This window comes from Hippocampus bargibanti, linkage group LG15 (genome assembly GCF_051943395.1).
Source record: "Hippocampus bargibanti isolate YZ-2025 linkage group LG15, ASM5194339v1, whole genome shotgun sequence".
Lineage (NCBI taxonomy): Eukaryota > Metazoa > Chordata > Actinopteri > Syngnathiformes > Syngnathidae > Hippocampus > Hippocampus bargibanti.
Genome location: NC_142748.1, coordinates 377,501 through 392,336, shown reverse-complemented (window position 1 = coordinate 392,336; position 14,836 = coordinate 377,501). Strand labels below are relative to the sequence as shown.

Below are 14,836 nucleotides of genomic sequence, written 5' to 3'. Positions count from 1 at the left end.
TCTGTACAGATGATTTTGATGTTTTAGATTTTGTTCCTGCTGACTTTATTTTAATACATTTTGTCAAATACAACCTGCTGCTCCCTCCTGCCTGCTTTTTTGGGATCTACAACCGCCATCGCCACCATGCAAACCGTGACAAATAAATGTGCTATTGTATTGTAATTAAAGAAATAAACTGTACTGGATAATAAAGTCGTTTTATTGACCTTAGTGATGTTCGTTGATGTAGTTTCTCCTGATGATATCTGAGTGAAATTGCTGTGCTTTCTCAGCGATAGTACCCTCACTCACACTGTCCCGAGCTAGCTGCTTTTCATTAATCTAAATCAACAGAAGTTTTTCAACCTCTTCTATTGCCTGAGACTGTTGCTTAGACAACACAGAAACATCCTTAGCCAAACATAGCAATGGTCGACACCCCGTTCGTGTTTTTCAATTATCTCCTTCTGCTCGACCGTAATTTTCTTTTGTGTCCTCTTCAGCTGATCACTACCCTGTGGCGGGGTCTTTGTCGGTCCCATAATAGCAAAAGTCCTCCAAGTCTGCACTCAAAGAGGATGTGGAAAACTACTCCGCGAGCCACCGTGGCTGTGTTCGACCGTGCGGTTTGCTGTTCCCCCACCAAAAACTAGTCCGCGGGCCACCATGGCGCTGTGCGGTTTGGTTCGTCCGCCGAAAACTAGTTCGTATGCCAAGATTATATTCTCGCAAATTTAATGTTCGTAAGGCGAAATGTTTGTGAGCTAAAGCGTTTGTAAGCCAAGGTATCATTGTAATATAAAATATATTAAATATAATATTAAATATTTTCATATATAATTTGCCCAAATTATGGATTCATCCTTGCCAGAAAATAAAACACTTTGAGGTTACGAAAACTTATTTTTGATGAGACAATCAATTCATTAATCGAAAGAGACAGCACTGCCTTCATTTTTGTCTTGGACACTTGCAGTGTCGTAGAAAACTGACTTATGTTGTTGTCCTTCCCATGCGGGGTGGGCTGTTGCGGGCGGGCTCACCTGTCATGTTACAGTACACCTGCATTGCCCCTAGGGGCCCACTGCCATCTGGGTCGATAGAATAAAAGCCTGAGGAGCCGCCAGTCAACTTGTACGATTCGCAGGATGACTCATAGTTGGCTGCAAAGGCAGAACAATTTTGAACTGTTCAGTGATCGGTGTTTGAAATAATGTCTGCCCGGAGGCTCGGGGCGTACAACTTTTACGTTGGGCGTACAACTTTCAAAACATCTCGGTCCGGGTGGCCGACAACCTCTTCGAGGAAACAAAAAAATCAAAACAAAAAAAACAACGTTCGTTTGGCAATTTGCATACTCGGCATGGCAGCCATTTTTTTCAACTCTATGAGAGTTCATCGACCATTTCCTGATCCATTTCTTCCTTAACTCCTTTGTGAGGACAGTAATTTCATCTGTGTTGGCTGCCTGTTTCGTGCTTTGGACTATACCGTGACTGTAAAGTGTACTTGAAAGTGTTGAAAGGCGCATAGAAAGAGGACCCACGTGGCTTTTAGCAGACAGCGCAACACAAACATTGCATTGTGCACTATGACGACTTTGGGTCGATAGCCAGAAAGGTGCAAAAATTAAAACAACTCACAGTTGTGACAAGTAGCTCCCGAGTATCCTGTTCCAGAGCAGTTGCAAGAAAAGGTGTTCCAGGTCTGCAAGCAAAGGCCACCGTGCTCGCACTTGTTGGGAATACACCTGTCACACAAGAACACATTGGGAAATGGTCGTCACCCTTTGCTGATATGCACTGGATATAGACCAGTTTCACGTTTCATATTCATACATTAAATCTGGTTGAGCAGGCATCTTGGAGGCAGAAAACAGTCCCGTGCCGTGGGTTGTCAGAAAAGAAAGATCAGAATCAGAATACCTTTATTCGTCCCAGAAACAAAAAGACTCATAATTAAAACTGAACAGAAAACTATTGAAAATGGTTTGTGATTTTATTGAGACAAATGTTTAAATATGGGTTTATTTGTCTCTTTTCTTTGTTTAGTCAGTAGGTAACTGCAGCTTTTGCCATTGTCTTTGATTCACCAAGTTCAGCAATGTTCACAAGTAGTTATCTGTTTGAGTGTGTTGGTGGATGCACATGTCAATTAAAGTTGGGCAGAACACTTTGGAGATCCTATTAGTTCCTGCACGGGATGGGTTGGAACACTACCAGGTAAACAACTCAATGTAGAATCTAAAGAGACTGGTCAGGAAAATGTTCTGTCACGTTTGTTGGTTAAATAAAAGGCAAATAAAGAAATCCATCCATCAATTTTCCGCCACTTATTCGCAGAGGCAGCTTTCCTCTCCCAGTCACGACGTCCAGCTGTTCCTGGCGGATCCTGAGGCATTCCCAGGACAGCTGGGTGACATAGTCTCTCCAGCGTGTCCTCGGTCGTCTCAGGAGTCTCTCTCCAGTGGGACATGCCCGAAACACCACACCAGAGCTTTGAACTCCGAGCGGATATCATCCACCTCTGGGGTCGTGCCAACGAAGAGCTTTTTATCCACATCGGTGACTACAACCACGGAGATAAGAGAGGACACCTCAAAGTCCGCAGACTTTGCCTCCTCTAAGGTAGGTGTGTTGGTTGAGATGAGGAGGTCTTCCAAGTACTCTGCCCACAACGTCCCACAATTTCCTCTAAAAAAGACATGCGCAAACTACAGCCCGCAGTCTTCTTAATCTGGACCGCCAAATGTTGGATTCACAACTGAGGTTCGATGTGAATGATTGCATTTCTTTCATTTGGACTTGTAATAAAAGGCATTTCAACACAGTTACTTCAAGGACAACCGACACCATTTTTTTGTTTCCTAACTGACATCAGAAAAACGTTTTATAGCATCTAAAATATCAAAATCATGCAAGCTGATGTTTTTAGTCAAATGCAAAACACCAATAAAAATGACTTAAAGTGTCCCAAAACTGCCACAAAATGAACTCCGAACTGGTGAAGTCCTGCCCCCTCTTTGTGACGCCAGGACGTCGTGCCTTGCTCCAGAATCAAAACAATGGCTTCAGATTGGGAGAAGATGCTTTGTTATTACTCATCCAGTTATGAATATGATTCAAATAGTTCTGAAGAGGAAAGAATAAATGTTTGCAATCGATTAAAGAAGTCCTCCCATATCAATTCGAGCCGTCAGGACTCCAATGTAGCATCCCAGAAAATGACCAAGATGGCGCCCAAGCTCCGTTGGAAATGGACTGATTTGTCTGCTGGGAATTTGTGTCAACTAGTATCAAATAGTAGTCTTTGTGCAACGCACAACGCGATTATATATAACGCGATTCACCATCGCGTTATTCATGTGCTTTCCTTCTAATTTCGCCATCAACACGAAGTTCCAGACGTGACGTCACATTAGGCATCGTCATCAACTTGAAAACAAGACTTTCTGAATATTCAGCGCAACTCTTAAAACGTAAAATATAGCTATATGCCGTGGAATCTTTGTAAAAATCGCTAAGTAGAAGTAATTTGAAGTGCTTTTACAAATTATGGACACAACTTGTCTGGGGCGGCATTGGTCCTTTAAAGTTGCAGAGCACAGGGAGATACAGTAGATTGAGGAAGTCTTATTTAATACCTGAGGACCTCTGCCACCGGTAATTTCTGTACCAGGTTTAAAAAATATGCATTAAAATTTCAATTACTTGATGACATTAACTCATTCACTGGCAGACGATGTGCAAAAATATGTCTACTCCAGTGCCAGGGTTTTTGTTATCCGCACTCAAATTGCAAGGCCCACAGAATATTAAGTTTTAGGACTACGAAAACATTCGATGCAGCGTGACAAACTTTAGACTCTCTTCTTTCATCAGGAAAAACATACTCAATTCCCAAGTTATATAGCTCTGCGGTTATCTGAGATTGAAATGGGGGCAGCTGTCCAAAAAACAAATGCTGCCTCCTCGTGGGAGGTCTGACCAGCGCTTTATCGGCGCACCCGCACCCCTCGCAAGAAAATAAAGAACACATTCGGGAAATGCGTCATGCTTTTGGATTGGATTGGATTTGCCTTTATTAGTCTCGCAATGGAGAAATTTGAATTGAATTTTGCAATTCAAAATAAATTTGGGTATGGCAGTGAATGAGTTAATGATTGATTAATAACAACAAAAGTTCTGGAACAATCAGTAATTACTGTACATGAAAAAAATGTTTTTTTTTTTGTAGGGAAAAGAAGGGTCTGCCTAATTGGGATGTGGAATTTATTTACTCAGAGTGGATCACGCACTTGACGTCAATGAGAATGGAGGTCATTATCAACCCATCATTAAATCCAAAACGAGCGTCTACCTGTCCGTGATGTCACACGTGTCAAAGTGAAGGTGATTGAAATTTCCCAGCACGCCTTGCTGCACAAGGCTGAGGTTCACCTGCTGGCTGTTGATGGAGATTAGCTGCATGCATCCTTGGAAGGCCGGGGATGGACAGTCACCAGTGGGACATCCTGGAAGAAAATTATACCATGTAATCTACTATACTTGTGAGTTTTACATGTGCTTGTTCAAATGTACCTCGAGGTGGTGGAACGAGCCTTACGCAAGAACAAATAAAAGAGAAAGCAATACTTGACTTTCAACACATTTGAATGAGAAACTGAGGAAGTTGACAAGGATGCTTTCAGTCTTCTCTGCTATGTTAGTTTGAATGTGTTATGTTTCAAATAAACATTAGATTTGACACGAGCTACATTAGATGGGAGGGAGGCTGTTCATTTCCACAAGAAAGTTAATTAAAAAGCCGATGAGGGGGAATTTGAGAAACACTGTAGTGAACATGGTCATTGAGAAATATTTGGTCATTTGTTTTGTAATACTAATTTCAAGATGAGACAGAAACTACGATATCGTCAGTGTCAACGAACCATCTTATAGGTACCTGTGGGAAAATGTCTTCCAGAAGCCCAATGATGGAGGTTTTTAGTTTGGAATCTCTGTTTCAGCCTGTATTTTCAATGGATTTTGTTATGTTCGACTTTGTTCAGGTATTGATGCGTTCATATTTTTTTCTGGAAAAGCCTGGCTCAATCTCACCACTTCCAAACAACTTTCTCAGTTTTTTTCTCTTTACTACTAGACATTCATTATTTGTTTTTTTCATTTACTCTTTGCGACATACAGTTAACTCCTCTACGATGAAACTTACCTGGGGGGAAATACTCTCCAGTGTGAAAAAAAAAAAAACATAATGCACTGTGCTGCTCCCCCGACAACTAAAACTCCCCATGATGCATAATACGAAATATTTTTCTCTGCCATGGCCTTGCAATTAGATTCACTACAACCAAAACAAGACTTCCACAAACGTCTAATCCAAATCTCAGCCTACAGCTACTCCAACTGCTTGGCCTGGAAACGGCAACAGCAAACACCACACTGGTTTACACATGCGTAGTAGTGCAGGAAATATAATGTAGCCACAAGGGGGCACAAGCCAGTGTTTTATTGTGCCGGTCCCGAGCCCGGATAAATACAGAGGGTTGTGTAAATTTTTTTGCCATAACAAATATGCGAATCAAACCTATGAATCCCATCCTGGACCGGTCGAAGAGGCGCTGAAGAGGATGAAGGGGGGAGGGGCACTCGGGCCTGATGATTTACCAATCGAGGTATTGAAGTGTCTTGAAGAGGTGGCGGTGGTGTTCCTGACTGGGTTATTCAACAAGATCTTAGATGGTGAACAGATGCCTGAAGAATGGAGATGACGTGTACTCGTGCCCATTTTTAAGAACAAAGGAGATGTGCAGAGTTGTACTAACTACAGAGGAATAAAGTTGATGAGCCATACAATGAAACGATGGGAAAGAGTAGTTGAAGCTAGACTAAGAGCAGAAATGAACATTTGTGAGCAGCAGTATGGCACAACAGAGGAGACACTGCCTCGAAGGGGCTAAACATCCCTTCACAGTGTCTGGCAGCCATGAATTTGCACCAAGCTCAGTGGGCACTGTTCCTGACCTGCTTCAATTTCACTCTCACCTACTGCCCCGGTTCGCAGAACACCAAACCGGACTCCTGTCACGCATTGACGAGCCGGCAGAGAAGGAGGAGGTTCAGGAGGCCCAAGGTGGTAACCCGGTTCCCAAGGTTTTCCCAGTGGATCCCCTATTCGTCCCCCCCACACTGTGCGCTGAGGTGCTGCACTGGGGACACACCTCCAGGGTCACCCTGGAGTCAACAGGACGATCCACCTTATAGCCCAGCGGTTCTGGTGGCCGGACTACAGGAAGGACGTCGCGGACTACGTGAAGGCATGCCCAGCCTGTGCCTGTGGGAAGGTCTCCCATCAACCCCGGCGGGACTTCTCCAGCCACTACCAGTTCCCTCCCGACCTTGGTCCCATATCTCCCTGGACTTCGTCACGGGCCTTTCCCCTTCCCGTGGCAAGACGGTTGTCCTCACGGTGGTGGACCGCTTCTCCAAGTCGGCCCTCTTCATCCCGTTAACCAGGTTGCAGTCCGCCATCGAGACAGCCCAGCTCCTGGTTAACCACATCGTCCGTCTCCGTCATGGGATTCCGGCGGACATCCTGTCGGACCGGGGACCGCAGTTCGTGTCCAAGGTATGGTAAGGGGCGTCGGCGAGCTTGTTGTCTGGTTATCACCCTCAGTCCAATGGCCAGACGGAGCGCAAGAACCAGGATCTGGAAGCGGCTCTATAGTGTGTGTGCCTCCGCCGTCCAGCGTCGTGGGCTCTCCACTTGCCGGGGGTGGAGTACACACACAACACCCTGGTCTCCTCAGCCACAGGTCGGTCTCCTTTCATGTCTGCTTGTGGTTATCAGCCACCGTTGTTTCCCACCCGGGAGGGCCAGGTTGAGGTCCCGTCCATTCAACACCACCTCAGATGGGCCCATCGGGTGTGGAAGGAAACCAGAGCCGCCCTGTCGTGCACGGCGTCCCTGTACCAGCACATCGTGGAACGTCGTCGCCGCCAGGCACTGGACTACCAAATCGGGCAAGAGGTGTGGCTGTCTATGCGGGATCTCCGGTTGGGCGGGACGTCAGCCAAATTGGGGCCGCGGTTCGCGGGCCCCTTCCCCATCGAGGGGAGCGTGCCTTGCCTGTCAGATCTGACAGGTAGGTCACGCCCTCATAGCAACACCAGCTGAAAAAAGGCGCGTCACAACAACATCCGTGACACTCTGACCAAGGCGGAAGTATACGCCGAAACATGTCAGGTAATTGAACACCTAAAATACACGGTCTGTAAGAAAAGAATCTGTTTTGAGTTAGATATCAAGTAGACAGGATGAACTTAATACAAATATCCTTTGAGATACTTCTGTGGAGCAAAATTTTAAGTAACTCAAAGGATATTGTTTACAAACATTTTGAACACGTTTTTGCAGGGGGAAAAGACTTATACACACCAACCTCCAAAATAAAAGTTTCCTCTCGATTCCAGGGCCGCTGTCAGTTGAATCTCGGATGGCAACTCTCTATCCACTGTGAGACGGATGAAGAAATTGCTCATCTCCAGACTCACAGAATGCCACAATCCATCATTGACTGTGTAATCTGCAAGAGAACCAAGGAGGTATTTTTTTCTGCCTTTCCTCTTTTTGCGGCAACAAGTACACACTTGTGCAAATTAATTGCACCGCCCTGTTATTTTGCATAAAATTCATTGTTTACATTGTTTTACAATTGTTTGACTCAAATGATTAAAATGTACATTTTAGTAAGAAGTGCGATTGGCTGGCAAGCAATTCAGGGTGTCCCCCGCCTCGTGCCCGAAGACAGCTTACAATATATTAGTAACTAATGATAATTAGTTTTTTTTGTGTTGCAATCTCTCTCGCACAGACAAATCTTGATTATTGACCATAAATTCTCAATCGGGTTCAAGACCAGTGAATTGCAAGGCCAATCCATCACAGTAATGTCCTTCTGTATTCATCTCGTTTAAGAAGGACTGATTTACAAGCGAAAACCCCCTTCTCTTTATACCTGACGGAAAGGGGATTAGGACATTGTAATCCATTAATTATCCAATCAGAGGCCTGGAAAACAATTTGGGAATGTGGTTGGTCAAGTATATATGACAGACGCCAACCATATCGTGACAAACATTGTTCTGAATGATAGAGTGCTTATGCACATTAGTAAACATATTACGTTATTTCATGCTTAGATTAGTAAACATTATGTTATTCCATGTTTAGCTTAGTACATTTTATGTTATATTAGTAGGTTTAGATCAGTACATATTATGTTTAATTTAGTCTACATGGATGTATGAAGCTTATCAGTTGAATCGTTGTGAAAGCAGGATGTGACAAGTATCAACTTTCAGTCTAAATGTTCTCCCAACAAACTTGTCCGTAGCTGATTGGACAACAGATCGCTGCTGTGTGACTCCCAACAAACTTGTCCGTAGCTGATTGGACAACAGATCGCTGCTGTGTCTTTTCAAAACTAGGTTGAGCGGGAGGGCTCTTGCTTTTTGTGCTTTTGTTCTTCTTGTGTTCGTGTGCTCTTGGCTTCCCGTCCCGACGAGAGATGTTCTCCTTTTGTTTCATTAGAATAAAGTAGCTTTTTGTTCAAAATCTATCGTCCTCGCTGATATTTTCATCACAGAACTTCTTTGAACAGCGAACCAGATGAGAAACAAGAATTAGAACCGAACACTGAACGTTTCACAGGCTTTAGAATGATTTAAACAGGCAACCAGTCAAGATCACAGGGTGGTGCAATTAATTTGCACAAGTGTGTATATGGCAACCGGTGTTCTTTTCAGGGCACTCTAGCACATACTAGCTGATTCAATTATGTTTGCGTGTCAACGAACCATCTTATAGGTACCTGTGGGAAAATGTCTTCCAGAAGCCCAATGATGGAGGTTTTTAGTTTGGAATCTCTGTTTCAGCCTGTATTTTCAATGGATTTTGTTATGTTCGACTTTGTTCAGGTATTGATGCGTTCATATTTTTTTCTGGAAAAGCCTGGCTCAATCTCACCACTTCCAAACAACTTTCTCAGTTTTTTTCTCTTTACTAGTAGACATTCCTTATTTGTTTTTTTCATTTACTCTTTGCGACATACAGTTAACTCCTCTACGATGAAACTTACCTGGGGGGAAATACTCTCCAGTGTGAAAAAAAAACATAATGCACTGTGCTGCTCCCCCGACAACTAAAACTCCCCATGATGCATAATACGAAATATTTTTCTCTGCCATGGCCTTGCAATTAGATTCACTACAACCAAAACAAGACTTCCACAAACGTCTAATCCAATCTCAGCCTACAGCTACTCCAACTGCTTGGCCTGGAAACGGCAACAGCAAACACCACACTGGTTTACACATGCGTAGTAGTGCAGGAAATATAATGTAGCCACAAGGGGGCACAAGCCAGTGTTTTATTGTGCCGGTCCCGAGCCCGGATAAATACAGACGGTTGTGTAAATTTTTTTGCCATAACAAATATGCGAATCAAACCTATGAATCCCATCCTGGACCGGTCGAAGAGGCGCTGAAGATGATGAAGGGGGGAGGGGCACTCGGGCCTGATGATTTACCAATCGAGGTATTGAAGTGTCTTGAAGAGGTGGCGGTGGTGTTCCTGACTGGGTTATTCAACAAGATCTTAGATGGTGAACAGATGCCTGAAGAATGGAGACAAAGTGTACTCGTGCCCATTTTTAACAACAAAGGAGATGTGCAGAGTTGTACTAACTACAGAGGAATAAAGTTGATGAGCCATACTATGAAACTCTGGGAAAGAGTAGTTGAAGCTAGACTAAGAGCAGAAGTGAACATTTGTGAGCAGCAGTATGGCACAACAGAGGAGACACTGCCTCGAAGGGGCTAAACATCCCTTCACAGTGTCTGGCAGCCATGAATTTGCACCAAGCTCAGTGGGCACTGTTCCTGACCTGCTTCAATTTCACTCTCACCTACTGCCCCGGTTCGCAGAACACCAAACCGGACTCCTGTCACGCATTGACGAGCCGGCAGAGAAGGAGGAGGTTCAGGAGGCCCAAGGTGGTAACCCGGTTCCCAAGGTTTTCCCAGTGGATCCCCTATTCGTCCCCCCCACACTGTGCGCTGAGGTGCTGCACTGGGGACACACCTCCAGGGTCACCCTGGAGTCAACAGGACGATCCACCTTATAGCCCAGCGGTTCTGGTGGCCGGACTACAGGAAGGACGTCGCGGACTACGTGAAGGCATGCCCAGCCTGTGCCTGTGGGAAGGTCTCCCATCAACCCCGGCGGGACTTCTCCAGCCACTACCAGTTCCCTCCCGACCTTGGTCCCATATCTCCCTGGACTTCGTCACGGGCCTTTCCCCTTCCCGTGGCAAGACGGTTGTCCTCACGGTGGTGGACCGCTTCTCCAAGTCGGCCCTCTTCATCCCGTTAACCAGGTTGCAGTCCGCCATCGAGACAGCCCAGCTCCTGGTTAACCACATCGTCCGTCTCCGTCATGGGATTCCGGCGGACATCCTGTCGGACCGGGGACCGCAGTTCGTGTCCAAGGTATGGTAAGGGGCGTCGGCGAGCTTGTTGTCTGGTTATCACCCTCAGTCCAATGGCCAGACGGAGCGCAAGAACCAGGATCTGGAAGCGGCTCTATAGTGTGTGTGCCTCCGCCGTCCAGCGTCGTGGGCTCTCCACTTGCCGGGGGTGGAGTACACACACAACACCCTGGTCTCCTCAGCCACAGGTCGGTCTCCTTTCATGTCTGCTTGTGGTTATCAGCCACCGTTGTTTCCCACCCGGGAGGGCCAGGTTGAGGTCCCGTCCATTCAACACCACCTCAGATGGGCCCATCGGGTGTGGAAGGAAACCAGAGCCGCCCTGTCGTGCACGGCGTCCCTGTACCAGCACATCGTGGAACGTCGTCGCCGCCAGGCACTGGACTACCAAATCGGGCAAGAGGTGTGGCTGTCTATGCGGGATCTCCGGTTGGGCGGGACGTCAGCCAAATTGGGGCCGCGGTTCGCGGGCCCCTTCCCCATCGAGGGGAGCGTGCCTTGCCTGTCAGATCTGACAGGTAGGTCACGCCCTCATAGCAACACCAGCTGAAAAAAGGCGCGTCACAACAACATCCGTGACACTCTGACCAAGGCGGAAGTATACGCCGAAACATGTCAGGTAATTGAACACCTAAAATACACGGTCTGTAAGAAAAGAATCTGTTTTGAGTTAGATATCAAGTAGACAGGATGAACTTAATACAAATATCCTTTGAGATACTTCTGTGGAGCAAAATTTTAAGTAACTCAAAGGATATTGTTTACAAACATTTTGAACACGTTTTTGCAGGGGGAAAAGACTTATACACACCAACCTCCAAAATAAAAGTTTCCTCTCGATTCCAGGGCCGCTGTCAGTTGAATCTCGGATGGCAACTCTCTATCCACTGTGAGACGGATGAAGAAATTGCTCATCTCCAGACTCACAGAATGCCACAATCCATCATTGACTGTGTAATCTGCAAGAGAACCAAGGAGGTATTTTTTTCTGCCTTTCCTCTTTTTGCGGCAACAAGTACACACTTGTGCAAATTAATTGCACCGCCCTGTTATTTTGCATAAAATTCATTGTTTACATTGTTTTACAATTGTTTGACTCAAATGATTAAAATGTACATTTTAGTAAGAAGTGCGATTGGCTGGCAAGCAATTCAGGGTGTCCCCCGCCTCGTGCCCGAAGACAGCTTACAATATATTAGTAACTAATGATAATTAGTTTTTTTTGTGTTGCAATCTCTCTCGCACAGACAAATCTTGATTATTGACCATAAATTCTCAATCGGGTTCAAGACCAGTGAATTGCAAGGCCAATCCATCACAGTAATGTCCTTCTGTATTCATCTCGTTTAAGAAGGACTGATTTACAAGCGAAAACCCCCTTCTCTTTATACCTGACGGAAAGGGGATTAGGACATTGTAATCCATTAATTATCCAATCAAAGGCCTGGAAAACAATTTGGGAATGTGGTTGGTCAAGTATATATAACAGACTCCAACCATATCGTGACAAACATTGTTCTGAATGATAGAGTGCTTATGCACATTAGTAAACATATTACGTTATTTCATGCTTAGATTAGTAAACATTATGTTATTCCATGTTTAGTTTAGTACATGTTATGTTATATTAGTATGTTTAGATCAGTACATATTATGTTATTGCATGTTTAATTTAGTCTACATGGATGTATGAAGCTTATCAGTTGAATCGTTGTGAAATCACGATGTGACAAGTATCAACTTTCAGTCTAAATGTTCTCCCAACAAACTTGTCCGTAGCTGATTGGACAACAGATCGCTGCTGTGTGACTCCCAACAAACTTGTCCGTAGCTGATTGGACAACAGATCGCTGCTGTGTCTTTTCAAAACTAGGTTGAGCGGGAGGGCTCTTGCTTTTTGTGCTTTTGTTCTTCTTGTGTTCGTGTGCTCTTGGCTTCCCGTCCCGACGAGAGATGTTCTCCTTTTGTTTCATTAGAATAAAGTAGCTTTTTGTTCACCATCTATCGTCCTCGCTGATATTTTCATCACAGAACTTCGTTGAACAGCGAACCAGATGAGAAACAAGAATTAGAACCGAGCACTGAACGTTTCACAGGCTTTAGAATGATTTAAACAGGCAACCAGTCAAGATCACAGGGTGGTGCAATTAATTTGCACAAGCAACCGGTGTTCTTTTCAGGGCACTCTAGCACATACTAGCTGATTCAATTATGTTTGCGTGTCAGGTTTTCGCTCACCTGGAGTGAGCTCCGACTTGCGCCCAGAGGCATGCAGGGTCAGCTGCAACCGTCCATTGTGGATGTAGAGCTGTGCTCTCTGGAGTCTTGGGCCGACTGGCACAGCCAGTAGAAGCCCCGCGGCATTCCATGTGCGGAAGTGGAAACGGGTAGATATACCCCCTACGGCAGATGCCCCCACCACTACTGACGGAAGTGTCAGGAAGCTGCTGTTGGCGCTCAGGAAGGTACAAGCCGGCAGCTGGGGCTGCGAGCATGAGAAGGTCACGTTGCCCTAGAAGGTGACACAGGCTCCAATTTACACCTCTTTTTAGGACAGGGTGTCTCAGGTGAGATTGAATTCTATTTGTGTGGAAATCGACTTGACGTGCTCGGGCACAGAACATATGCCTGAAGAACCGCCGGTGAAACCTTTCTCTCACGTAGACCAAAAATAATTCAACTCCAACTGTTTCAATGAATAAGCTTGTAAAGTTTTCATACACCTGACATATGTATTTAAAACATGATAAATCTAACATTTTTTGTTATCTGACATTCCCACACATTATTGCCATTTGTGAAGTCAGTTGGATTTCTCTCATTCACCTAATAATAAAATTCCAACCATGGCAGTGCATCAGCAGACAATTGTACATCTTTAATGCAAAATACAGATATTTTTAAAACACAATGTACGATTTTTGTGGAACACAGTACAATATTACTATTGCTGTTTGTGGAGCCTGGTGGAGACATGGTAACAGAAGAATCAATCATGTTTCATTCCAAAAACAACTCAACTTAGCTCCTGCCTTATCCTCCTGTTTGTACCTACTTCAACAGCGTTTTCCATATATGGTGACCTTTAGAAATATCTGAAACTGATAAGCCCTTTTATACCACACCCTGATCGTCAATGTAATAAATAGTCCCAAAGACGCTCTGATACTCTTCCAACATCCTCGGTTAACGGAATGAGCCTTTGTCTCCTTTTCATAGTTCCTATCCTGGTATTTTGTTCGATTAAGCAAGTCTTCTTTATCTGTGTTAATTAAACCTAAAACATAGCTTATTCTTGCCTGGACGGACATAACTCAATTCCATTAATTTCATCACATCGAGTTGGTGAGTTACAAAATTATAACATTTTGGAAATATTATACATTTGAGATTTTCTTTTCTTTGGAATATTATTTCCCTGAAGGAAGCTATTCACATCCATGGAAGATACACAGGCTGGTAATTCATCGCATGCTACTGCAATATAGAAGCAGCAGTCAGTAGCCAGACTAAACATCTATAAACCTCTGAATAAAACATAAATAAATAAACCTGAAACAATTTTTTCCTCAAGAAATGTACCGGCACATCTTGTTTTGCAGCTATCATATGACTGTATTGTATGTGACTGTACAGTATGACTGTACTGTATGTGTGTACATATGACTGTAGATAGATTGTGGTAAATCATAAAGTAAAATGAAATCAGAATCAGATAATAAAATAATAATAATAATAATAATAATAATAATAATAATAATACATTTAATTTACAAGCACCTTTCAACGCACCCAAGGTCAATTTACAATTAAAAGAACAACAATAAGAATAAGAATGCATTTTATTTCAACCGCGTTTCAAAACTCTCAAGGACACTTTACAGTCACAGACAAGCATAGATGAGAAGAATCATGTAACACTGGACGTGATGTTATTCTGTCCATTTGTGCCAATGGATGGTCTTCCCATGAGATTAGCCTTGCTGTTGAGAGTGGTGTGGGAGCTGGGACACATCGTCAGTAGTGTGCCAAAGAATCATTGGGTGTTTCGGCCTTTTAATCACTAGACACCCTCATCGTTTATCACGTCCGCGCTTGTGTCCTATGCCCAATCAGATGTTGAGAAGCTGATGGGGGGAGGGGTGTTGTGTCTTAGGTTGTTGTTCTATGAGCCCAACAAGGGTCCTTCCTCTTCATCCAGATCCACTGGCTGCTTCTTTCTGCGGCTTCATAGACTGATCTAACTGTGTGCCGCAGAGCCTGTCCGTGGATACCCAGGTCTTTTAGCAGCCTGATGGTGGAGGA

General features: G+C 44.4%; 1 protein-coding gene across 1 annotated transcript in view; it reads right to left on the bottom strand.

The window, feature by feature from the left end:
* The window catches only part of LOC148887024 (contactin-associated protein-like 5), a 58,500-nt gene that overhangs the window by 19,383 nt on the left and 24,281 nt on the right, over positions 1-14,836 (bottom strand). Inside the window, exons 8-13 of the mRNA XM_089016207.1 lie at positions 12,770-13,043; positions 11,339-11,490; positions 7,424-7,607; positions 4,342-4,495; positions 1,626-1,732; positions 1,026-1,145 (exon numbers count right to left, since the gene is read on the bottom strand). Of these exons, the coding sequence (XP_088872333.1) occupies positions 1,026-1,145; positions 1,626-1,732; positions 4,342-4,495; positions 7,424-7,607; positions 11,339-11,490; positions 12,770-13,043 (991 nt within the window). The remainder of the gene's footprint in view (positions 1-1,025; positions 1,146-1,625; positions 1,733-4,341; positions 4,496-7,423; positions 7,608-11,338; positions 11,491-12,769; positions 13,044-14,836) is intronic.